This window comes from Schistocerca nitens, chromosome 6 (genome assembly GCF_023898315.1).
Source record: "Schistocerca nitens isolate TAMUIC-IGC-003100 chromosome 6, iqSchNite1.1, whole genome shotgun sequence".
NCBI lineage: Eukaryota > Metazoa > Arthropoda > Insecta > Orthoptera > Acrididae > Schistocerca > Schistocerca nitens.
This window is the reverse complement of record NC_064619.1, coordinates 301,948,438-301,976,335: the sequence shown is the minus strand read 5'-3', so window position 1 is coordinate 301,976,335 and position 27,898 is coordinate 301,948,438. Positions and strand designations below refer to the sequence as shown.

The 27,898-nt window shown below is 38.3% G+C and overlaps 1 protein-coding gene across 5 annotated transcripts in view; it reads left to right on the top strand.

The window, feature by feature from the left end:
* LOC126262573 (S phase cyclin A-associated protein in the endoplasmic reticulum) overlaps nucleotides 1-27,898 on the top strand; it is a 620,393-nt gene that overhangs the window by 59,148 nt on the left and 533,347 nt on the right. For 3 of the 5 annotated variants that reach the window (XM_049959285.1, XM_049959286.1, XM_049959284.1), the window contains 3 exons: nucleotides 5,021-5,613; nucleotides 7,658-7,729; nucleotides 18,856-19,039. In XM_049959285.1, the coding sequence (XP_049815242.1) occupies nucleotides 5,021-5,613; nucleotides 7,658-7,729; nucleotides 18,856-19,039 (849 nt within the window). Of the gene's footprint in view, nucleotides 1-5,020; nucleotides 5,614-7,657; nucleotides 7,730-18,852; nucleotides 19,040-27,898 lie in introns of all 5 variants that reach the window. The other 2 variants (XM_049959289.1, XM_049959287.1) reach the window with 2 other exon arrangements.

Genomic DNA, 27,898 nt, shown 5'->3' with positions numbered 1-27,898 from the left:
AATGATCATCAAAATAAAAGAAGAGAAATCAGAGCTTGAACAGAAAGGTTTAGGTGTTCGTTTTTCCCGCGCGCTGTTTGGGAGTGGAATGGTAGAGAGATAGTATGATGGTGGTTCGACGAACCCTCTGCCAAGCACTTAAATGTGAATTGCAGAGTAGTCATGTAGATGTAGATGTAGGGTTGATAGAAGAGATAGAGAAGATCCAACGGAGAGCATCGTGCTTCGTTACAGGATCATTTAGTAATCGCGAAAGCATTACGGAGATGATAGATAAACTCCAGTGGAAGACTCTGCAAGAGAGATGCTCAGTAGCTCGGTACAGGCTTTTGTTGCGGTTTCAAGAACATACCTTCACCGAGGAGTCAAGCAATGTATTGCTCCCTCCTGTGTATATCTCGCGAAGAGACCATGAGGATAAAATCAGAGAGATTAGAGCCCACACAGAGGCATACTGACAATCTTTCTTTTCACAAAAAATACGAGACTGGAATAGAAGGGAGAACCGATAGAGGTACTCAAGGTACCCTCTGCCACACACCGTCAGGTAGCTTGTGGAGTATGGATGTAGCTGTAGATATAGAAATGGTGGTTAACATCGGTTGCCACTAAGACAGAAGTCTCTGTTTCACCTAAACAAGATGATGGCCAACAAAGAACTTACAGTTCACCCTGAAGGCAGATTACTCAGACGTAATAGTAACACACAATACCTAAGGGAGATGCTAGATAGAAGACTCAGTTAAAACATCATCAGTTAAGAACAGCTGCCAAAATCAAAACTTGAAATAACATCCCTGGAAACTCTGTAGCATATTAACGGTATCAGCTGTATCAACACTCCATGCTTCAGTCCTGGGACCGGGTTATCCTGTTGCAGAATATTGCTAACCAGCCTGGATGAATAGTTCCACACAAAACCTGTTGATGCACTACTCAACCAGACCATGTGCCTTGCATCTGGTACCATCAAGCTCTCACCTACTTTCTGGCCACCTGTACCTCCAGCTCAGCAGCAGGAAAGTGCACTTGTTTTGGAGTACAGAACATTACGGAAAACACCCAACCCCCCCACCGTCCACCAGACATTCCAAGCATCAGCAAAGATAGACTTCGCTCTCCTCACTCACCACTGGAAACTGCAAGAATGTTAGTTGGAAAAGGCATTAATATTGATAATTGCTGGAGAGACACGTGACAGATTAATGCTAAGAAGGAACAACACCATGCATATCGACTGGACCACCTGGCTTTGAATTGGCACACGAGATCTGCTTGGTTCTTAACCAACATGAACCAATACTGGAAGGTGTGACAATTCTTTGCACAAGTGGAAGAAAATAATCTCCAAGTTGTGACTGGTGCTGAAACTCAGACTGTTCACCAAGTAATTCTAGAATGTTCTCTGAGAGCTTACCCTGATGATGCAACAGAGTTCCTGGTGATGATGGAGGGATCAATAGACTAATATTTGTGGCTTGGATATTAATTTGTAGTTTGAGATAATTGTAATATTATTTTTTTTGGTGGAGCCATATGATAAATATAGAAACTTCCCTTTGATTGGATATTTGATCTGGTACAGATCATTCAGCTGTTCCATTTCTAATTTTTGCCTCTAACAAACTTTTTCAAATATAGTTTAATCACAAAACTTGACCCATAGAGCCTACATCAAGTGTAATAAACATATAATTCTCATCTACCTCTGCTGTAAGTAAAATTTTCGGTATTTCTAACAGGAAGACCCAAACTTAGCTGATTTTGCTACTTGTATGTGTTTGCCATTAATTGCACCACAGCAATGTACAAAATCTGCTTAGTTTTGAACATGGAAACAATCTTTTCCCCATATTTTGAGTTGGCTCTGGCAGGAAAAATAGGTTGGATATTTTCCATATTGCACATGTTATTCACTAACAATTCTTTAATTCATTTCATAGTTACAGCCAATACTTTATTTAAGACTCTTTGGAATCAAAGTACCTGGAAAAAATTAATCTGTCCTGCATTCTTCTGTCCTGGATTTTCTCTTGCAGACTTTCCAGGTTGGAATCCATTTTTTCTGCAATGCCATCAGTTCATATTATCCTTTGCCACCCTCTTCTCCTTGATCTTCCCCTGCATTAATGTCTTTCTAACAAATCATGTTTTCTCATAATATGCAAATAGTAGATCAGTTTTTGTTTCAGTGTCAGACCTTTCAAGGAGCAGTCTGGTTTTATTTGCTGTAATACTGACCACCTCATTCTCTTTGCAGTCTGTGGAACATTAAGGACTTTACTCCAGCACCACAATTCAAAGTTGTCTATTCTACACTGTCTGACCTTTCTTATGGTCCAGGTCTCATATCCGTAGATCACAACTGGAAGGCCTGTAGCCCTTACTATACAGATATTTGTGGTTCAAGTTGTCTCTACTTTTTATTAACATTGTCAAGGTTGGGCATTGCCTTTCTGCAGAGTAACAAGTCTCTCTTGATTTCATACCTGCTATCACCCACTAGCAGATAACTGAACTTAAAAACTACCTTCATTGTTTGTCCTCCTATATGCCATGAAGTGATAGGTGTATTTGGCATAATTTTAATTTTCTTAGAGATCAGCATTAGACCAGCCTTTGCACTCTCTCTCTTCAGCATCAGTAAGAGGTTCTTTAACTCTTCCGCACTTTCTGCCATCAGTATGGTATCTCCTGCATAAAAGGTTATTTATATTTATTCCAGTTACTTTAATTCGGTTTCTTCTTCATTTATTGTGGCATCACTCATAATGTGCTCTGCACACATATTAAATAAATAAGTTGATAAGATGTAGCCATGGTGTACTCCTTTCTGAATCTTGACCCATTTAGCTGCACCATGCATGGTTCTCACTGTGGGTTCTTGGTCAGAAAATAAATTCCGTATGAAGTGAATGAGTTGGTCTGGTACGCTCATGTTTTTGAGTACTTTCCATAATTTATTGTGCTTGACATAGTCAAATACTTCAGCATCATTGGTGAAGCAGAAATGCACATCTTTCTAGAATTCTCTTGCCTTCTCCATAATATATTGAGTATTGGCAATTTAATCTTGGGTCCCTCTTCCTTCACAAAATCCAGCTTCTCCTTCAGTTATTTCTCAGTCTATATACTGGCAAAGCCTGTTTTGTAAAATAATGAGCATGACAGTGCTATCATGTGAGATAAGTGTGATTGTTTGGTGATTTGAACAGATCCTAGAATTTCCCGTCTTTGTAATTGGGATGAATACAGAGTATTTACATTCTTTTGGCTATTATTGGCATCTTCAAATTTTCTGGCATACTTTCTGACACATTAAATGCAGCAGTTTCACTGCATTCTTTCCAATGATTTTCAACAATTCTGCTGGTTCTATGGGTACTATTTGCACACAGTGAAGAGAGAAAAAACAGTGCAATGTTTAATTAAGTTCATCATGAAAATTTACAAACTTCTGTGCAAGTACTGTTGTTTACCATTGTTACAATTTTGTCACACTCACCATATAGCGGAAATGCTGAGTTGCAGATAGTCACAACAGAAAGACTGTCACAAAATAAGCTTGCGGCCAACAAGGCCTTAGTCAGAACTAGATGACCAGCGTGTGCGCACACACATTGTTGAATTTCATCATACTGTTTTCTGTTAAGTCAAAAGTAGCAACAGCAGATCATCAGTGCAAAAATCGCATTCAGAGCTGTAAGACATTTAATTACAGTGAGTCTTCCTTTGACAGTAAATTCCTAGCAATCACAAACTCCGAACTAGTGCAGTATGATGGTTATGAGTGTGTGCATCAGCTGCCTGTGTCCAAGTATAAGCCCCTGGCCTGTGCTACTCTGCCTCTTCTTGCTCTGGCCCACGTGCCGGCCCTATTCTCTGTTGTCTTGCTTCCTAGTATACACCCAACGTAAGTACTGCTCATTCTTTCTTGGAGGCAATAGGGGTCATTGTTAGCACATTGGCAAAATTTTTACAGATTTTTCCACTGAACCTCTTTTGCTGCTTCGGAAAATGTGAAAATGTAAACCTGTTGTTGTGTACTGCTTAGTGAATCATTGTGAAATGAAGAAGACCAGTGTCATAATCAAGAATCCAAACTTCTGGAACAGCGTAATTAGTCTGTCCATAAAATGATATTAATAAACTTTAGAAGGAGGGCAAACATTTAAATTTAAGAAAGGCTTGCAGTCAGGCTTTCAATTTATTGAGATTTCATCAAAGATTCAGAGCTGGTAAACTATAAAGACGTATCTGTTTCCAGAACTGATGACACACGTGATGGAGAACAAATTTACGGGTTCCATAGAGGATAGTGGGCCCTAGGAGTTGCTCTTGGCTACATATAGGGGTGTTAGACCAGCAATGTCTTGCAGTCAGGTTAGAATTTACACAAGGAGTGACATAAGACCACTTCAAAACATCTGAACAAGACCACTGGAACAGTCAAAATATTGTGTGCAAAACTAGAATCACCAACTCTGCTGAAAACATTTCATTGTTATTTTTATGTTAAGGCTTAGTCCATTTAATGAAACCACTTTTGATTAATTATTTCCTTATTCAGCAGTAACACACTTGATGAAGAAGTATTAAATATTTTAATCATTGTGAAAAAGGACATTGTCTCAGAAACTTCTTTAGAGCTTCTTGTTCTACTCTTCCTAGTGCTCATTTATCGCTAAAAGAAGGTATATGTTGTAAGCAGTTGGTTTCTGCAACTTATTTTGTTTTAAAATTTGGTGCAACTTTAGCTACATTCATTTACTAACTCAATAGTATATCTGTTCATGAGTTGCAGATCACCATTTCTTTTTGTAAATTGATACAAATGTTCCATTAATCCTTTTATGCTTGTAAGACACTAGGATGGTAATGAGTAACATGTAACATTCAATTTTCAACCAGCTCCTTTTTTAAATAGGTGTGTAATATAGAAAAGTCAGTAGTGCATAATTTGATTTAACTTTAAAAGTGATGGTTTCACTTTCATGCTATTTAACTTTTTTTATTTTAGCAAATGCAGCAGAATCAACAGTAGTACAAGTCAGTACTTCTGTACCACATGTGAGTGTAGCAGCTGTTCCTACTGCCAGTACGTCTTCAACAGTACCAGGACCAGCACTTTCATCTGTATCAGCTCCTCCTGCAGCAGCTTCAACTATTGTGCCAGCACAACAACCAGCAGTGGCAACTCAGTTAGTGCCTCCAAGTACAGACAAAACATCTGTGGTTTCTGGGAGAACTCTATTACAGCTATCGAAACCCTCTGCGAGGACTTCGAGTGCACCTCTCCCACGTTCTCAATCTGTGTCATCCACAAGACCACCTTACTCTGCAGTGTCGAGGAGTGCTACCCCTCGTATTGCACCTCTCTCTGCAAGAGCAGTAGCTCCTGGCAGAGGCACTACCGCAGCTGTAGTGGCTGGGACAAGAGGAATTTCCAGGCCTGGAATGTCTCCACAACCTCTTCCCAGAGGCTTACCAAGTCCACACCTTGTCCGAAGCAGGACCTCTACAGATGTCAGATTTGGCAGAGGCACCAGTCTCCAACGACCAGTTATGGATGCATCTTCCAAAGTTAACAGAAGCCCTCTAGCTCCAAGACAAGTTAGTGTTATTATTATTATTATTTTATTGTTAACTGCCTGCATCAGCATAACGCTAGAAGTTAAACAGCTTTCAGAAAGCCACAAGATAAATACTTTACCCAGGGGTAATATTGTTGGAAGTAATTTATGTACTTGGAAAACATTACTTAATGAATGTTTGACATTATTTGATTATAATAGAATCTCATGCTTGGCTATATGATCTTCTCCATTCTGATTTAAGTTCTCCTCGGTTCCTGTGCATCACTATGACATATTAATAATTTAATGTTGGGATAGTTTTTCATGTGATGTATTGATCAGTAAACTGAGAACGCTCCAGTGTCCTCTTCAAGGATTCTCGTTACATGAAGCCAGTTCTGTAATCAGATTCTAAAAGTATGTGTAGCAACACTTTGTAAGTTACCTTTGTTTAATACAACTCCATTAATTGGTACATCAGGAGTCTCAACAGGAAGAAATGAGTATTTCAATCATACAATTATTGTTTCAGTCCTGTAGCTGTTCTTCAATTTTTTATAATTATCCCTCATTTAATCATGACAGTTTTTTTTTTGGTAGTGTACTGCCGGTCCAGTTGCGTTGTGAGAGAGACATTCATTAATGTAAAACCCTACATCTTGTAGAATATATGAATAAAATAAAAATAAGTACAACTTCTTGTATATCACCCCTGATGAAACTGCACATTTCTGTCTGCAGGATGTGCAGATAAAAACTCAGTTTCAAAATATTTTTATGATACTTTAATTTGCAATGAATGTGTTGCAGTCGGTCGTAAGTTAATGAGAAATTCCTGTCATGTGATGTTTCAGAATCAAAGAGAATGGTACTTCCACTATTTCATTGAAGAGTAATGCTTAAAACTGGCTGTAAGGGCATAACAAGCACTTTTTGTTAGAAAAAAAAAAGAAATTATTTTTTCTGGTACAGAAAAATGAAACATGTCTTCAACCTGAAAACTGCTTTGAACACTATATTGCTTTGGTACACTTGTTACTATTGGATGCAATATTCCATTGCCTGTGGACCAACTGACTACAGGCAGCTATAAAGAGAATTACTGGCTAACATGAACAACAAAACACATTTCAACTCGGTATTTTTCATGTGTACTAATTGTTGTGAGGGATGAATGAAACAAGAAGCAACAGGGGAAAATCATTTTTAGTTCAATCACATTTGCCTGAAATGAGAAATAAGATTTGGTGTACTTCCTGCAAACTAAGAAACATTTAGTGTCTATATGGAGTGAACTGTATCAACATAAGTGTCCAGTCGCTAGATACTGTAGTCATTGCTGCTGTTCTCAACTGGCTTCAGAGTAGCATTCATCATTGCAGGTTACTCGTTTCGTTGCTTATCACTCCATTTTGATTATTGGGTCTGATCACATTCCCTTATATAAGAGTGTGGGCAAAGTAAACACTAACTGTATTTGAGCTATGAGGGAGCTTTTGTGTATTTGTCCAAGTGAGATGGTGAAGTAGTATTTGAGAGTATTTCAGCTCAGACAGCGATTCAGGTTTAGGTTGTTTGTGATTTGGATGTTAAACTTTAATCATCTTTTCTTCTTCTGCATCTTATCTTTCTTTTGATCTGTGTGTGTGTGTGTGTGTGTGTGTGTGTGTGTGTGTGTGTGTGTGTGTTGGTGGGAGGGGGGGTTAAGCAAAAGCAAAAATGTCAATCTTAGTATGAAGATTGTAATCATTTTTCACTTTGTAAGTATTTATGACAGAATCATTAGATATTGGTGCTGTTTATAATATTTTCACTTGTCTCAGAATTATTTAGTGTGCAGATGTAAACAAAACAGTGTTAACACTTATGTAGAAAGTGTGGTTTACACCATTCACTGTGTCAGACATAAATGAAGACACTTAAAAAAAATCAAATAAATATAATACAAATATGTGTTCTGTGCTTTTCTTATCAAAGTTAGTCTATTCTCATCTTTCTTTTGTGGGTATTGTCTCAGGGATATTTTACAGCATTTAAATGAGTTGATGCAGTCCTCTTTATTAATTAAATTAATTTAACAGGCACATTCAGGGCAGAGTACCTCCCTTGGGACTGTAAGAGCAACAAGGCAGCTCAGTTCTGATCGCCCGCAGGTATTGTCACTTGATGTGTTTCTGTGTTGTGGCTTTGTTGCCTGTAGTCCCTGCAGTTCCAAGCTTCAATTTTATGTTCTGCTCCTGTACAGTACAAAATTGTAATTTCTGTGTTTTGAACTTATAGAACTTCATAAATGCTTCATCAGATTCACACCTTTATGTTTCATTGTCAGTTACAGTAGCTTAAATACGTTGTTAGAAAGTGGTTAGGAATAGTTTGCTGCTTGTGTTTATGGAAGGTGATCTGTGACATTAATGATTTTTAATGCTCATAGATGTCCTTCATATTGTCTTATTTTTCAAAAAGAGAAAGAAGATCCTTTCACAAACTCTTTATTTTTTTGATTCAGTATTCTTTTTTTCTGGTGTTGGAACTGAAATAGGCACAGAAAAGCACTATAAAGATGGAACAAAGTTACTTAAGGAGGACGGTTGTTCCTCTTGCTAGACTGAATTGTCCATGAACACGCTGTTTTTCAAACATCTGAAGATTGATGCATCAGTGCTCTCTGTATGTAGTACACTGAACCCATTTGATAGTCAGATTTGTTGCTTGTGCATCCTCAACCAACATAGAATTTTCTGAAAGACAATAGTGTTCCACAGCTGGCCGATTTCATAACACTCTTCTAGTCATTCTTAAGAAGTTTCTGCTGTTAAGCCAGTATCAGACACATAAAAAACATACCAGGAAACAAAAGTAAACTCTTACAAATTACAAAAAATCTACATTTTTACCAGACATTAGTGTGGGGATGGATATTACTTACTTAAATTAGCTTTGCCATAATAGAACATGTTTCCTTATAATCCATGGAAGTGATATTCATTCCCACACTACTGTTTGCTACCTTAGTATTTTGTTTGCATTGTAAATAAATTTCTTTTGTTTTCTGATATGTGGTTTAAATCTTTGATAACTGCAAATAATGGAAAATAAAAGGACACTATAAAAGCTATTAGTTGTGGAACAAAGTTATGTTTTAGAACATTTAACAGTGTTACAGGCATGACTTGACTTCCAGATTGGTTCCCTTTCTTCTGTTTATTTCTTTCCCCCTTCAGTTCCTCCATTTACATCTTTAAAAGTTTTTTTTCCTTGCCCTCCAACTTTTCCTTTGTACTTTCTAAGTTTTGTTCCATTTTGCTACACCAGCTGTCCTTTGCCATACCCAGTTTCTACAGTTTTTCTCTTTTCCCTAGCTTGTCCTTCAATGTTACAGTTGTGTGATCTCGTTTCATTTGTGATAATCTGTCTCTTCTTTGTACGTTCTGCATTACTGTCCAAGATTGATTATCATCTCTCAGAAGTTGGTGTGTGCACATTAGCCACGTTTACAAGATGGAATAATTTTTATTAAAATTTAATTTAGTTTGCAGTTTTTTTTATATATAACATTCCTTCACCAAGTAACAATGAAAGCTACTTGTGTTGCTTCTGAAATAGGAATGAGTTACCCAAAACAAACACCAACACTGTGCATCATACATCTCGGCCAATCAGACATGCAATACACTTAAGTGATATTAACGTGAATGATTTGCACCAACTAACATCCAAAGCAAAGTAACTCCCAACGCTTATTCGAATGGCTGAGGCAAATTTCTCTTGAGAACATCCTGTTGGCATGATGTGGAACCAAGTGAACAATATCCTTTTCCAGGGTCATAATTTTTCTGGTTACAATGAATTATTTTGAATAAGATCAATGCTTTACTTTTGATACTGACCGTAGTTTCCTGGATCTGTGCAACATCTGCTGTGTTGCCATCAGACTCATATTTGCATCTTGACTTCATGCTTGATTGCTTCATTCACTGCAATCATTAACTTACTTGTTCACACCAATTTAGAGGACAGTGCCGTATGGCACAAGCAGTCATTATTGAGGGGTAGTCATGAATTTTTCAACATCACCTCAAAAAAACAAGCTGTGATCATGAAACATGGTGAAGGTCTTAACTTCGTGCTTACATATCCGCTCTTTAGTGTAACACATTTTTCATGTAGATGGATGACTTTGTCAGACTTTGCATTTTGGTTGTTCAGTAAATGTTCCACCTAAAAAATCACCTCATTGTCATCTGCAAACGCCTACTACACAATGACTGCTTCATCTGAGGCAAGAGAAAGAAGTCATGGGGTGCTGTCTGACGAGAATATCGGGTGAGAGAAAATTTGATAGCTGAAAGATGCCGTACGTATCACCATATATTGTAATGAATGAGCTGTGGCATTATTGTACAGCTAATAAAACACTGTATTGGGCAAACTCCTGCAACCCTGTCTGGAATTTTTGGTAGTATGCTGCTGTGACGATTTGCCTCTTACAAGCATAATCTGTTAGCACCACACCATAGCAGTTACAAACAGCACTCGACCAACCTTGACTAATGGTGGTTGGGCTTTCACCTTTTCTTGTCGGAGGTGAATCCATGTTTCCACTGTTTGTTCAGGCGCTTTGTCATGGAATGATACACCCAGTACTCATCCATGGTGATTGATGGCTAAAGAAGCCATTTGTATTGGCCTCACACAGCTGCCGTGTTTACGCTGCTGCCTTGGCATACTTTTCGAATGCATTTGAGCAGTTGCAGAACCCAGCAGGCAGCTACTTTTCTCATGTGCAATATCTTGTGCAAGGTATTGAAACTTAACAGTTACTGATTTTCACTTTCTTCACTGTCACCTTGATATTAATGAACTCATCTTCAAGCACCAGGACCCCCACTTCTTCTGTAATTTGCATTTATTCTGAAAGAGATGTTCTACCACTTTGTTCATCATCATTCAAATCTGTTTGACCACAACGGAAGACACTATGCCACCTAATCACTGTGTCATATGATGGTTTACTGATGCCTTACACTTCCACCAAATTATCTTGGATTATTGCAGCATTGTTGTTCTTCAGATGCAGAAATCAAATTACCTCTTGACACTTTACTTTATCAGTAAACTGTACCTCTTTATTTTGACCCGTCTATTGGCATACTAATAGTACAGTGGCACAGGGCTTTCTGTATATACTAGGACTGCAGACATATGCTTGCAAATGGACTAATTTTTCAAGGTGATAATTAACATTCTTTGGCTATCCCTCATAAGTTGGTGTGTGTGATTGTGATGCAACAGTCGATATTGATATCATCTTCATAAAATGATTGTTGTGAACTGTGATAACTTACGGATAGCCAGCCATATTGTATTCATGGTAACAAACCACTCTTCCCATAGAAACACAGTCGCACTGCACAGTTTGATTAATTGTTCCATTTTATGTAGTGCTCACATGCTACCTTGGGACAGAAGTGCTTCAATCCATTGTATTTAACATATAGCTTCTGGTCTCAGTCCCACTCATTTGTTTGATTTTAGCTATTTCGTTATCCATGTTGTTTTTTGGTTTTGGCTAGTATAAGTCTAATCAAAATTTGGCGTGTTGTAAAGAAGTGTTTTTATCATTACATTTCTACAGCGTCTTTCTTCATCGAATAATATTCTGATTCATTCCCTTCCTTTTATGTTTTTATGCTGCTTCTGGTTCCTAAACAAAGAACGCAGTATTTGTATACAACATGCCACCATTCTTTGCATGTTCTTCGCAACTGAAAAGACCAAACGGCTTTCTGCACCATGTCTGTTTTATCACATTTTTGCAGTTTGTTACAGTGAAAACTTTTGCTAAATGATGACTCGTATCTGGATTACCTGCTTTTCACAAGCTGTCACCTTAAGCATTTGGCTGACTGTACACACCTCCAGGTCTGACGAACTCCAGTTTGCACAGATGTTTCTATGTTTCTTTTCTGAAAACTACTACCAGAGGTTTCCAGTGGGGTATGTGGGAATACCTTTCAAATTGCAGCCTGGTACAAATTTACATTTTCGTGACATATTTGCAACTTCTGTATTCGGCATTTCTGACTTTTTTCAATGTTAATGTTTCATACAACTGCATCTTCATTGATTTCAGCACATCAGTCCATTCATTTAGTTTCTGTGAATATAATTCTTTTGTAGCTTTAAAATTTCTTTATGTGGAAACTTTATTTCTGTTGTAAAATGTAGCGTACAGCTTGCACGATAAAACAAGATAGCTGTTTAGAAAAATTGTCTGCATGCTTTGTTTAGAGGAATTGCTAGATTAACAATGTGCCCCCTGTGATTGTAGTAGGTCACAGGTTGTTTTAGTTTTAGAAAGAGTTACTAGATTTACACTTCAAGGTGCAGCCCTAGAATTATATGATATGAGGGCTATCCACAAAGTACATTACGTTTTGGAATTAAAAATAAATAAAGTATTGGAAATTTTTTTTATTATATACAGATGAAAGCCACACTTCAATACTACTTTTCTACATAGTTGCCATTTAAATTAAGGCACTTAACGTAGCGATGGACGAGCTTGGAAATTCCTTCGTCGTAAAATTCGGCCGCCTGCGCCTGCACCGCATTTTGTAATCGTTTATGATTACTTTTCAGGAAACTAAACAGTTCTGCGATAATAACAATTGTTTGTGGAAGCATTAATTGTGTGTGTCGTGGATAAGTAATTTGTCCACAAGATCTGGAATTCTTTTTAACTTGGTGTTCAGAATAATGCTTCATATGCTAAGAAAGGCATCAGTACAGTTTGATATAGTTGTTTGCTGAACAAAATACATGCCAGAGATAAACTGGATCAGGTACATGATAAAACTGGGAAACAGTATGTTGAGCTCAGTGGGAAGACATTAGCTGAGGATACTGTCTTATGTATCTTCTTGAAGTGTGATAGAAAATTACTGTTCATAATATGTATGTGAATAACTCGGTGAATAATACCTGTAATCCTTTGAGTCTTGAAAATGTTCTTCAAAATCACAGACATCCCTATAATTATACGGAAGTCTGACAACATGCCTTCACAGTAAGTAAATGTTATGTATTTTGTATAAATGGGGGGAAATTGCATGTAACAAATGGAGAAGGTGTTTGACAATAAATTGTTACCACATGCAGACAGAATATTCATTCTGTAGCCTGAAGCTTGAGTTGGTGGTAGATTAGAAGGTAAATACGTTTTTTAAACGGTGCAGATTAGCTCAGCAGCAAAAGACTGTGCTAATATTTCAGAAGATCCCATTTTGAACTGTAAAGCTGAGATCCAAATCTGTGTTTTTGATTTCCTTTACTTCAATCTATACAGAATGTAAGAGTGGCTTCCGTGATAAAACCTTTAGTAGCTGCTTGCCAGTTCAACTAGGAATACATTACTTCATTACGGCAGGGGCATTAGAAACTAACAATGAAAGAATTTAAAAAAAAATTATTTGATAGATATGAAATAATTTTTTGTTTGTTACTGTGTAATTTTTTGTTCACCTAATGAGTAATCATGTGACAAGGTATGAAATTTTCTGGCTGTAATGACAAATCCTATGCAAACATAAGTAAGCCTTGTTTCATAGTCGAGTTAAGTTTCAGTATACCATGCTTTGGGCTATGAGGCATGCTTTGACAGTATGTGGTTCTACTGTAATTCCCAGAACATAATTTAAATTAGGTTATGTACAGTTCCAGTTTTTTAGTATCCTGTTGCCTACATAGCTCCATATTGAAGTAACTTTAGATGGTGTATTATTTTGCTAAAGTGCATTGTCTGTCAGAAGCCTGTTAGCCTAAATGAACATGATATACTCCATGTTGTCCAATTGTACTCTTTTTTTCTGTTTTATATTCTAGCTGCATTAAATGTGCACATCATGTGGCTGGTTTTTATGTAGTGTGATAGAGAGCATGTATTGTGTTTTATGCATGTTTCTTTTGCTGTAAAACATACAGGCACAGTTTTTTACTCCATATTAGACATATTATGTTGTTTATTTCATAAAACATATCTGGATCATAAGTTAGTTGAACATCTATGAAAGAGCAAGAACTTCGTTAATTCATGGTGGTGTCTTTACATGGGACTATTATAGCACTTTCATGAAGAGTTCCAGAATGGAATAACGACAATATTATGAAAAGGATAGACTGCTGCTCACCACATTAGAGGTGGTGGTGTCACTGACTGGCACAGTGAAAAGAGTATTAAACATTTAACCTTCTGGCCAGGAGGCCTTCTACAGAGGTGAATGTGTGTGTGCTTCTTTTATTTTTGAAGAAGGCCTTTTTGCCAAAGCTTAAATATTATGTAGTTTTTTCCTTGTGCCTGTCTGTGACTCACCACCTCCTCTATGTGAGGGGTAGCAATCTATCCTTTTCATAATATTGCCATTAAGTGTTTCAGGTAGAGGTAATGTACAGTTGTTTGCTGGCAGCTGTCTGAAGTGGACAGTGCAGCACATATTGTAGTAGTTTGAGAAAAATGAGTTTTGTGCTGTTACTAAAATTTTTTAGAAGGATTAGACTGCCATACCAATTGAAATTAATTTGCATGATGTTTATGCAAAAACTTACCTCAGTTGAACGTAATTTCTTCATTTGTATGGTGATAATGTCCATGAACCATGGACCTTGCCATTGGTGGGAGGCTTGTGTGCCTCAGCAATACAGATAGCTGTACTGTAGGTGCAACCACAACGGAGAGGTATCTGTTGAGAGGCCAGACAAACGTGTGGTTCCAGAAGAGGGGTAGCAGCCTTTTCAGTAGTTGCAGGGGCAACAGTCTGGATGATTGACTGATCTGGCCTTGTAACACTAACCAAAATGGCCTTGCTGTGCTGGTACTGCGAACGGCTGAAAGCAAGAGGAAACTACAGCCATAATTTTTCCTGAGGGCATGCAGCTTTACGTTACGGTTAAATGATGATGGTGTCCTCCTGGATAAAATATTCCAGAGGTAAAATAGTCCCCCATTCGGATCTCCGGGTGGGGACTACTCAGGACGACGTTGTTATCAGGAGAAAGAAAATTGATGTTCTGCGGGTCGGAACGTGGAATGCCCGATCCCTTAATCGGGCAGGTAGGTTAGAAAACTTAAAAAGGGAAATGGATACATTAAAGTTGCATATAGTGGGAATTAGTTAAGTTTGGTGGCAGGAGGAACAAGACTTTTGGTCAGGGGAATACAGGGTTATAAATACAAAGTCAAATAGTGGTAATGCAGGAGTAGGTTTAATAATGAATAAAAAAACAGGAGTGCGGGTAAGCTACTACAAACAGCATAGTGAACACATTATTGTGGCCAAGATAGACACGAAGCTCGCACCTGCTACAGTAGTACAATTTTATATGCCAACTAGCTCTGCAGATGACAAAGATGTATGATGAGATAAAAGAAATTATTCAGATAGTGAAGGAAGACGAAAATTTAATAGTCATACGTGACTGGAATTCGATAGTAGGAAAAGGAAGAGAAGGAAACATCGTAGGTGAATATGGATTGGGAATAAGAAATGAAAGAGGAAGCCGCCTGGTAGGATTTTGCACGGAGTATAACTGAATCATAGCTAACACTTGGTTCAAGAATCATAAAAGGAGGTTGTATACGTGGAAGAATCTTGGAGATACTAAAAGGTATCAGATAGATTATATAATGGTAAGACAGAGATTTAGGAACCAAGTTTTAAATTGTAAGACATTTTCAGGTGTAGATGTGGACTCTGACCACAATCTATTAGTTATGAACTGTAGATTAAAACTGAAGAAACTTCAAAAAGGTGGGAATTTAAGGAGATGGGACCTGGATAAACTGACTAAACCAGAGGTTGTACAGCGTTTCAGGGAGAGCATAAGGGAACAATTGACAGGAATGGGGGAAAGAAATACAGTAGAAGACGAATGGGTAGCTCTGAGGGATGAAGTAGTCAAGGCAGCAGAGGATCAAGTAGGTAAAAAGACGAGGACTATTAGAAATCCTTGGGTAACAGAAGAAATATTGAATTTAATTGATGAAAGGAGAAAATATAAAAATGCGGTAAATGAAGCAGGCAAAAAGGAATACAAACGTCTCAAAAATGATATCGACAGGAAGTGCAAAATGGCTAAGCAGGGATGGCTAGAGGAAAAGTGTAAGGATGTAGAGGCTTATCTCACTAGGGGTAAGGTAGATACAGCCTACAGGAAAATTGAAGAGACCTTTGGAGAAAAGAGAGCCACTTGTATGACTATCAAGAGCTCAGATGGAAACCCAGTTCTAAGCAAAGAAGGGAAAGCAGAAAGGTGGAAGGAATATATAGAGGGTCTATACAAGGGAGATTTACTTGAGGGCAATGTTATAGAAGTGGAAGAGGATGTAGATGAAGATGAAATGGGAGATATGATACTGCGTGAAGAGTTTGATAGAGCACTGAAAGACCTAAGTCGAAACAAGGCCCCGGGAGTAGACAACATTCCATTAGAACTACTGACAGCCTTCGGAGAGCCAGTCCTGACAAAACTCTACCATCTGGTGAGCAAAATGTATGAGACAGGCGAAATACCCTCAGACTTAAAGAAGAATATAATAATTCCAATCCCAAAGAAAGCAGGTGTTGACAGGTGTGAAAATTACTGAACTATCAGTTTAATAAGTCACAGCTGCAAAATACTAACACGAATTCTTTACAGACGAGTGGAAAAACTGGTAGAAGCCGACCTCTCGGAAGATCAGTTTGAATTCTGTAGAAATATTGGAACACGTGAGGTAATACTGACCCTATGACGTATCTTAGAAGATAGATTAAGGAAAGGCAAATCTATGTTTGTAGCATTTGTAGACTTAGAGAAAGCTTTTGACAATGTTGAGTGGAATACTCTCTGGGTTAAATACAGGGAGCAAAAGGCTATTTACAATCTGTACAAAAACCAGATGGCAGTTATATGAGCCGAGGGACATGAAAGGGAAGCAGTGGTTGGGAAGGGAGTGAGACAGGGTTGTAGCCTCTCCCCGATGTTATTCAATCTGTATATTGAACAGGCAGTAAAGGAAACAAAAGAAAAATTCGGAGTAGGTATTAAAATTCATGGAAAAGAAATAAAAACTTTGAGGTTCACCGATGACATTGTAATTCTGTCAGATACTGCAAAGGACTTGGAAGAGCTGTTGAACGGAATGGACAGTGCCTTGAAAGGAGGATATAAGATGAACATCAACAAAAGCCAAATGAGGATTATGGGATGTACTCGAATTAAGTCGGGTGATGCTGAGGGAATTGATTAGGAAATGAGACACTTAAAGTAGTAAAGGAGTTTTGCTATTTGAGGAGCAAAATAACTGATGATGGTCGACGTAGAGAGGATGTGAAATGTAGACTGGCAGTGGCCAGGAAAGCAAGAGAAATTTGTTAACATCGAGTATAGATTTAAGTGTCAGGAAGTCGTTTCTGAAAGTATTTGCATGGAGTGTAGCCATGTATGGAATTGAATGAAACATGGACAGTGTATAGTTTGGACAAGAAGAGAATAGAAGCTTTTGAAATGTGGTGCTACAGAAGAATGCTGAAGATTAGATGGGTAGATCACATAACTAATGAGGAGGTGTTGAATAGAATTGGGGAGAAGACGAATTTGTGGCACAACTTGACAAGAAGAAGGGACCGGTTGGTAGGACATGTTCTGAGTTATCAAGGAATCGCCAATTTAGCATTGGAGGGAAGCGTTGAGGGTAAAAATCATAGAGGGAGACCAAGAGAGGAATACACCAAGCAAATTCAGAAGGATATATGTTGCAGTAGGTACTGGAAGATGAAGAAGCTTGCACAGGATAGAGTAGCATGGAGAGCTGCATCAAACCAGTCTCAGGACTGAAGACCACAACAACAACAATGTCCATAATTGCTTTATAATTATTGTAGTTGCGAATATGGATTTACAATGCCTTCAGTAATGAAGATTATTTGTTTGTACTAAAATATAAAAATATTTAATGTGCTTGTAGAAGTGCAGAAGATGAAGTATGGTCTGGGCAGCTGGTTTTGCCAACAGATTGGGGCTGGTAATGTTGTTTGTATGCAGGAGTATGTAAAATTTCGAGTAATGGCACTGTGTCACTGTGATACTGGCCTTGTGTAAATTGCGATTTAACTTTTTTCTATTAGTAAATCACTGACTGTTAGGAGAATGTCAGATTGTCATAATATTGTTTGTGCTTTTAAATTGTTCAAAAAAATTAATTGGTTGAATTAGCATTTATTGATTGCCAAATGTGTGACTTGTATATAAGTGGTGATACGAGAATGATGCAGGAGTCAGGTAATAAGTTAAAAAGTATTTTGAGTAATAGAGATGACAGTGATCAGCTGCACATACCAAAAATAACAAGAATCCTCTTATGCATTATATTTCAATCTATATTTACCACTAAAGCATTGAAAATACTCTTCAGTTCCAGAAAATAGCCCCACATTGGAATAAGGTGAAATATTTTTACAAATGCAGTTTCATATCTGGACAACATAACAAATACAAAAATTTTAATAACATTAACTTAACAATGATTTTGATATGTACTTTCTTAATATGACACATATTTTTTCAGTATTATGAAAAGGATAGATTGCTACTCACTATATAGCGGAAATGTTGAGTTGCAGATAGGTACAACAAAAAGGCTCCATTGTTTTCACATAAGAAAGTATGTTTCATCCACACCAGTATCTCATTCTTCTTAGTTTCAATTTAGAGAATGTCTCAAACATAACATTAACTGTAAACAAAGTCCACAAGTAAGTGATCACTAAAAAAATCAAAAGCAATGGCATAGAGATCACACATCACATTTGTTCTGAAATATCATATGCCAGTATGGCCAAGTAGTAAAGTCTGTTATCCACTTGAGGTAGCGCTTTAGTTACATGACGTCTATAAAACTACATTACTGTGTACTGTGTCTTGTCTGATGTGTTGACGGTGTTCTAAGCCTGAAACATGTTTATAGGTGAAATATACAGGTATTACTGTGCAGCTATTAAGATCAACAATACTCCATCCTAAAATTTTGTATTGGTTGGTAGGCATAACATTGAAAAAATTTTAAGTTAAGATGTAATTTTCATCTTCCATTGTATATATCAATTAACTGCTATTCTCAGTGTCAGCACCTATATTACTAGCAAGACTGCATAGTAATTTTGACACTTTATCTATTTGTACACATTTCCTTTGTACCTGTACTCTAGCAATGACAGTGACCTTGATGTCTTACATAAAGCAGGTTAGAACACCAAATCAGCAGAGTCGGCAGGCATGTGGTATTCCTGGAAAGGAAAACTTAGTCAGGACACAGAAGAATAGCCCTGTAGGGTCAAGTTCTTCATTAAACAGCTCAACATCTTCTGACAAGGTGAAGCAACCTACCACAGTCTCTGTTGAGGTTTTGCCACGCACTGCTGATGATGGTAAGCTTCAAAAATTGCTTTATTACTTTAGTGACAGTAATCTCCACATTTCATGCTAGTCAATATTTCACTGTACTTGTGGTCATACACATTTTTACAGCCCACTTGGTGTATTCTTTTCCTTTTTTTTTGATTTGTTGGAATTTAGTTTCCTCTGCCCGTTTATCATGTATTTAAAGTAAGCATGTGTTCGTGTAATGGAAAAGTATAATTTTTTGTTCATTTACAACAGTAATGTGTAAGAGGGGTCAGTCCATTGGATACTCAACCTATTTTTGTGATGTGACTTAGGGCTATGAATTCCAGATGAAATTCCAGTCAGTGAGAGTTTTATCATCTGATCTGATACACTGTATATTATTCAAGCAGTTAAACTGACATGCCCTAACAGAGAAAATAGTCCAGAACTACTAGACACATTCATCTGCTCACATTTTGAAAGGGAAAAATTCTTAATCTTCTTGATGCCAGGTTGTGTGGGAGCCTATGAAAATTCTCAAGCTAATACGGCATCAGAAGTGCACAGTTGACACAAATTGTGCCTTAATATGTAATCTCCTTGCGGTTCATTTCCATGTTATGGGAATAATGCATGTCCATTAAGCAGGAGGTTGTAAACAACAAATTGTGAAACTTACCTCTCAGTTAAAATGCTCCTTGTCCCAGCCACTCTTATGGAAAGAGGTCACTGATGCCATTGGTGGTTCATGGGCCTTTTCACAGAATTTCAAGAGAAATGACTGGGAGATTACAAATAATGAATACAGAACGCCAGAAGAATAACATATAACTGTGCACAAGTAAACTTGCCTTATACGAAATGCACATACAAAAAAGATTTCTTTGTTAATTACATAGAATTTTTCCATGACACATTCATTAAAGTTTTTGACACTTTATGTGAAGTCTTTCTAGGCAGAGAACACTACCATAGCTATTACAGGAACATGCTGCAAATTCTTTGCTTTGAATTCTTAGCTAAATTTTAGCTTACCTGGATAAATCACAGAAATATTTGAGGGTTCTAAATTACTTGGGGAGTATTGAAGGGTCTGGTGTAAATTTCAATTCCTCATACATCAAAATAGATTGTTACAAATCACTTTGACATTCTCTTTTGCAACAGTTATGTCTACTTGTCACATAAAGGAAGAGGAAGCAGTGTATAAGTTAAAAGTTTATGCCAGATCAAAACTCAGGTGTTATGTCAGACTCGCATCTCAGTTACAGTGCTCCTTATTCCAGCCACTGCCATGGGAAGAAGTTTGATCTGACATACAGTTTTAATCTGTTAGGAAGTTTCAAAATAGTGGACTTTTTGCTGTAGGGTGAAATACCCCTGCTGGAATGCATTGAGTTGTTACAATGTTTGTTGCTTTGTTATAATGCACTGAACTTTCTGGTCCTTCATCGATTGTCTGTCTGTCTTTCTCTTCTGGGACCATTTTTCATTGCTGTTGCAACATGCATATCAGGATTTGTAATTTATCTATGATTTACTCTTTCACACAAAAGCAATTTTTTTCATGTACATACATTGAAACAAACATATTGTGGCTCAGCATTAAGTAACGCTCTTCCTGGCTGAGCTATCCAGAGTGACAACGTGCCCTCACAGTGTCAATTTTGTCAGTACCTCACTCCTGTAATGCAAACTTCTCATTACTTCTGCATATCTTGCTGGGCTAGCATCCCAGAGAGAAAGGTTGTGTTAGAGGCTTGGCCTAACTATTGCTGCTGCCAAGTCTGTGACACTGTATCACCTGGTGTGAGATTTTTCAGTGGAAATGATACTGCGCACAGTGTGGTATAGTCATTATTGTCACTGTCTGGTATGCTGCTGGTTGCTGTCCCAAACCTGACCACCAGCAATTATTTGTTATTTAGTACACTTCAGTAGGCGGTTGAAATATCTGGGTTCATAATGTTCATATATTCTTAAATATTCAATGTATGTATAAATATCAGTTTTCTGGAATATTTGATGTTTGTATAAATAGCTGCACTGTCTATTCAGGAACTGGCTGTAATGTTGTGTACATAATAGACATACTTTCAATGATAAGTTCTGTATTGCATTGACAACCCTGCTCTTGGATTTGCATTTAAGTGTGAGTACAATGTGACATTGTTTGTTTGAGATGCCAGGTATTGCAAAACATGTACATCACTGTGGCTTCAATTAGGCAACGTAAAAATTGTCTGTCGCCTGCAGGGAGAGGAACTGAAATACAAGTAGGACATCATTCCAAAGGCTATATTCAGTAGACCAATAGATTCCAAGCCAAAAATAAGTCAGCTACACATCAGGAATCCATTTGTGTTTTCCAGAGGATTCTGGTCAGCACCTGAAGAAATGTCCAAAAAGATTTGACCAAGTCGCCAAATACAACCTGTGTGATTATAAGGTGTGTTTGGCACACGTATACTTTTATTTGGGCACCACAGCCCATTGGTGGCTGGAGAACAATGAAGAGAAGCTCAATAACTGCAGCAAATTCCAGACCAAACTGAAGCAAACATTTGGTGACAATCAACAGAAAGTTTTCTTAGCAGAACAGTTAAAGAACAGGGCCCAATGTCATGGGAAAACAACAGTCTTACATGCAGAATGTTTTGTTCCTTTGCAACATTGTGAATCTGCGTGTAACGGAAGCTAATTTCACATTTGATGGCAGGAGTTGCAGAAGGCATGCACCTCTTCTGGTAAGCGATGTCACAACAGCAAAAGAATTCATCAAGTGGTGCCAGCATATCAAGGAAATCCAAGGAACAGAGTTGGACGAAAGAGTTATGATTTATTTCCGAATGTGGTACCTATAGCAGTTTTGGAGGAACATCATGATTTCATGCCTCTCACACACCAGGTTATAAAAGCAGAGATAAAACATTTTATGGCAGCGAGAACTATTGCACCCAGTGCATAAGACATAGCAGCCATTAACATAGATCCCATACATCAGGAAGTTATAGTGAATGCTAGAGAAGAGATGTATTGATCCTTAACACCAATCTCCACTACAAGTGGAACATGCCATGAAGAATGGATACAGCCAACATGGAATTACGCCACCACTGTCAAACAACAATCCAACATCTGACTATACTGTGCGAGGTGGCACAGTGGTTAGCACACTGGACTCACATTGGGGAGGATGACGGTTCAATCCTGTGTCCGGCAATCCTGATTTAGGTTTTCCGTGATTTCCCTAAATCGCTCCAGGCAAATGCCGGGATGGTTCCTTTGATAGGGCACGGCTGACTTCCTTCCCCATCCTTCCCTAATCCGATGAGACCAAAGACCTCTCTGTTTGGTCTCTTTCCTCAAACAATCTGTTCCAATCCAACATCTGACCAACACAGGTACAAGCAACTCCTCCACCTAACGTAACACTCCACAGAAGAAAAGACATTTGCAGCACAGAGGACAACATGCTGGTCAGTTTTCACTCTGGGTGCTCTGGACTTATATTCTACTGCAGAGGAAGACACTGAATATTTGGTGACTCTTGCACCACAAGTTGTCAACCATTGTGACAGTCCTAGTCCTGCTGTACACTGCAGTTGTTTATTGTTGACCTATGAGATGAATCTCATTGATGTATTGTGGATGAAGTCTCTCCCCAACATGCTGCAGACATTCTCCTTCACTGTGTAAAGGTACCAGCCACGCATCTAGCCACTGAAATCAGGAGAACTAAGCAAGACAAGTCATTTGTATAGGTGACATTGTCACAGATGAATATCCACCATGGACAACAGTTACCTAGATGACAGGAAACCTCTTTCTGGGTGCTAGTCAGCTCAGGGGCTTCGCTTACTTTAGTATTGAATGCAAATTGTCACCAACTAGAGGAGACTATGCTCCACGATATGAAAGTGATTGTGCTAAGTCAAAAATGGGAAATATGAACAGCTGAGAGGGGAAAATTTATTGCAAGAATATCTATTACAGAACATAGCCCTTCAAATTTCTCCCTTTTAAGAGAATGTAGCCATGACATTGCTCTCAGATGGGGTTTTTGCAGGCTTCACAGGCATTTATAGACTGTGGAAGATTAGAGCTCCAGACTGACAAAACTGTGTTCCAACAAGAACACATAACAAAGATTGCTCTGTGTGGTTTTTGGCCTTTAAAGATGTTGTTGTTCCACCTTCATCAGCAAGATGAGTTCTTATTATCAGTTGAGATTTTCAGTTAAACTGTGAAGCTTTTGTCAACTGTAGAAAGCTACTAAATCACACAGAACAGATCTACATGTCACAGTTGACACAAATTGTGCCTTAATATGTAATCTCCTTGCGGTTCATTTCCATGTTATGGGAATAATGCATGTCCATTAAGCAGGAGGTTGTAAACAACAAATTGTGAAACTTACCTCTCAGTTAAAATGCTCCTTGTCCCAGCCACTCTTATGGAAAGAGGTCACTGATGCCATTGGTGGTTCATGGGCCTTTTCACAGAATTTCAAGAGAAATGACTGGGAGATTACAAATAATGAATACAGAACGCCAGAAGAATAACATATAACTGTGCACAAGTAAACTTGCCTTATACGAAATGCACATACAAAAAAGATTTCTTTGTTAATTACATAGAATTTTTCCATGACACATTCATTAAAGTTTTTGACACTTTATGTGAAGTCTTTCTAGGCAGAGAACACTACCATAGCTATTACAGGAACATGCTGCAAATTCTTTGCTTTGAATTCTTAGCTAAATTTTAGCTTACCTGGATAAATCACAGAAATATTTGAGGGTTCTAAATTACTTGGGGAGTATTGAAGGGTCTGGTGTAAATTTCAATTCCTCATACATCAAAATAGATTGTTACAAATCACTTTGACATTCTCTTTTGCAACAGTTATGTCTACTTGTCACATAAAGGAAGAGGAAGCAGTGTATAAGTTAAAAGTTTATGCCAGATCAAAACTCAGGTGTTATGTCAGACTCGCATCTCAGTTACAGTGCTCCTTATTCCAGCCACTGCCATGGGAAGAAGTTTGATCTGACATACAGTTTTAATCTGTTAGGAAGTTTCAAAATAGTGGACTTTTTGCTGTAGGGTGAAATACCCCTGCTGGAATGCATTGAGTTGTTACAATGTTTGTTGCTTTGTTATAATGCACTGAACTTTCTGGTCCTTCATCGATTGTCTGTCTGTCTTTCTCTTCTGGGACCATTTTTCATTGCTGTTGCAACATGCATATCAGGATTTGTAATTTATCTATGATTTACTCTTTCACACAAAAGCAATTTTTTTCATGTACATACATTGAAACAAACATATTGTGGCTCAGCATTAAGTAACGCTCTTCCTGGCTGAGCTATCCAGAGTGACAACGTGCCCTCACAGTGTCAATTTTGTCAGTACCTCACTCCTGTAATGCAAACTTCTCATTACTTCTGCATATCTTGCTGGGCTAGCATCCCAGAGAGAAAGGTTGTGTTAGAGGCTTGGCCTAACTATTGCTGCTGCCAAGTCTGTGACACTGTATCACCTGGTGTGAGATTTTTCAGTGGAAATGATACTGCGCACAGTGTGGTATAGTCATTATTGTCACTGTCTGGTATGCTGCTGGTTGCTGTCCCAAACCTGACCACCAGCAATTATTTGTTATTTAGTACACTTCAGTAGGCGGTTGAAATATCTGGGTTCATAATGTTCATATATTCTTAAATATTCAATGTATGTATAAATATCAGTTTTCTGGAATATTTGATGTTTGTATAAATAGCTGCACTGTCTATTCAGGAACTGGCTGTAATGTTGTGTACATAATAGACATACTTTCAATGATAAGTTCTGTATTGCATTGACAACCCTGCTCTTGGATTTGCATTTAAGTGTGAGTACAATGTGACATTGTTTGTTTGAGATGCCAGGTATTGCAAAACATGTACATCACTGTGGCTTCAATTAGGCAACGTAAAAATTGTCTGTCGCCTGCAGGGAGAGGAACTGAAATACAAGTAGGACATCATTCCAAAGGCTATATTCAGTAGACCAATAGATTCCAAGCCAAAAATAAGTCAGCTACACATCAGGAATCCATTTGTGTTTTCCAGAGGATTCTGGTCAGCACCTGAAGAAATGTCCAAAAAGATTTGACCAAGTCGCCAAATACAACCTGTGTGATTATAAGGTGTGTTTGGCACACGTATACTTTTATTTGGGCACCACAGCCCATTGGTGGCTGGAGAACAATGAAGAGAAGCTCAATAACTGCAGCAAATTCCAGACCAAACTGAAGCAAACATTTGGTGACAATCAACAGAAAGTTTTCTTAGCAGAACAGTTAAAGAACAGGGCCCAATGTCATGGGAAAACAACAGTCTTACATGCAGAATGTTTTGTTCCTTTGCAACATTGTGAATCTGCGTGTAACGGAAGCTAATTTCACATTTGATGGCAGGAGTTGCAGAAGGCATGCACCTCTTCTGGTAAGCGATGTCACAACAGCAAAAGAATTCATCAAGTGGTGCCAGCATATCAAGGAAATCCAAGGAACAGAGTTGGACGAAAGAGTTATGATTTATTTCCGAATGTGGTACCTATAGCAGTTTTGGAGGAACATCATGATTTCACGCCTCTCACACACCAGGTTATAAAAGCAGAGATAAAACATTTTATGGCAGCGAGAACTATTGCACCCAGTGCATAAGACATAGCAGCCATTAACATAGATCCCATACATCAGGAAGTTATAGTGAATGCTAGAGAAGAGATGTATTGATCCTTAACACCAATCTCCACTACAAGTGGAACATGCCATGAAGAATGGATACAGCCAACATGGAATTACGCCACCACTGTCAAACAACAATCCAACATCTGACTATACTGTGCGAGGTGGCACAGTGGTTAGCACACTGGACTCACATTGGGGAGGATGACGGTTCAATCCTGTGTCCGGCAATCCTGATTTAGGTTTTCCGTGATTTCCCTAAATCGCTCCAGGCAAATGCCGGGATGGTTCCTTTGATAGGGCACGGCTGACTTCCTTCCCCATCCTTCCCTAATCCGATGAGACCAAAGACCTCTCTGTTTGGTCTCTTTCCTCAAACAATCTGTTCCAATCCAACATCTGACCAACACAGGTACAAGCAACTCCTCCACCTAACGTAACACTCCACAGAAGAAAAGACATTTGCAGCACAGAGGACAACATGCTGGTCAGTTTTCACTCTGGGTGCTCTGGACTTATATTCTACTGCAGAGGAAGACACTGAATATTTGGTGACTCTTGCACCACAAGTTGTCAACCATTGTGACAGTCCTAGTCCTGCTGTACACTGCAGTTGTTTATTGTTGACCTATGAGATGAATCTCATTGAAGTATTGTGGATGAAGTCTCTCCCCAACATGCTGCAGACATTCTCCTTCACTGTGTAAAGGTACCAGCCACGCATCTAGCCACTGAAATCAGGAGAACTAAGCAAGACAAGTCATTTGTATAGGTGACATTGTCACAGATGAATATCCACCATGGACAACAGTTACCTAGATGACAGGAAACCTCTTTCTGGGTGCTAGTCAGCTCAGGGGCTTCGCTTACTTTAGTATTGAATGCAAATTGTCACCAACTAGAGGAGACTATGCTCCACGATATGAAAGTGATTGTGCTAAGTCAAAAATGGGAAATATGAACAGCTGAGAGGGGAAAATTTATTGCAAGAATATCTATTACAGAACATAGCCCTTCAAATTTCTCCCTTTTAAGAGAATGTAGCCATGACATTGCTCTCAGATGGGGTTTTTGCAGGCTTCACAGGCATTTATAGACTGTGGAAGATTAGAGCTCCAGACTGACAAAACTGTGTTCCAACAAGAACACATAACAAAGATTGCTCTGTGTGGTTTTTGGCCTTTAAAGATGTTGTTGTTCCACCTTCATCAGCAAGATGAGTTCTTATTATCAGTTGAGATTTTCAGTTAAACTGTGAAGCTTTTGTCAACTGTAGAAAGCTACTAAATCACACAGAACAGATCTACATGTCAGCAGTGATCATAAGCCTTGTAGGCGTACAGGGAAAACTTTTAATCACTAGTTGTCATGAGTAGCCACTACTCATCACTAAAACTATATGCATAGGGACAGTCAAACAAGTCTAGGAAGGGCAGCTCAATGTCATCAACGAATAATCATGATCTGTGACCATTGCAGAAAAAACAGGGGAGGAAGGTACTATCGAACTGCCAATGGGATCTGGTTGACTGAAGAACAACATTGGCTAGTGGTAACAATTTTGTGTCAGTTTTTGGATGCTTTCAAATTCAGAGTGGAGAAAACACAGACCAAATGGCCCATGGCAAATACAGAATCATTACAAGGATCATCCACCAATTAGGTAGCATCGTAAAGGTTGTTGCCCACTGAATGACAGTAATCTAGGAGGAAGTGGAGAAGGTGCTGCAGGATATCATGAACCTTTAGAGAATCCTTGGTCCACTCCTGTGCTTCCTGTGAAGAAGAACATGATGTTTGAGCATCAAGTACTCACAACTGAACAAAATCACAAAGAAAAATGTCTATCCATTGACATGTATTGGTGATACTTTAGACTGCTTGAAAGCAGCAAAGTATTTCTCAACAATGGGTATGCAGAAAGACTACTGCAAAATCAAAATTGACAGGTGGTACAAATATTTTAGCATACAAATTAGGAACATAATCCACCTGCTGCTGACCACCTTACAGAAGGAATGCTTTCGTGGGTGTGCGGTAACATGTACAAGCAAAGCAAAGAATCTTGTATTGCCATCTTTAAACTGAGGTGAGGAAATCATGTCCAAATAAGTTGCTATTTTTTAAATTTTATTTTATTTTTTATTGTGACCTCAATTGTAATTGA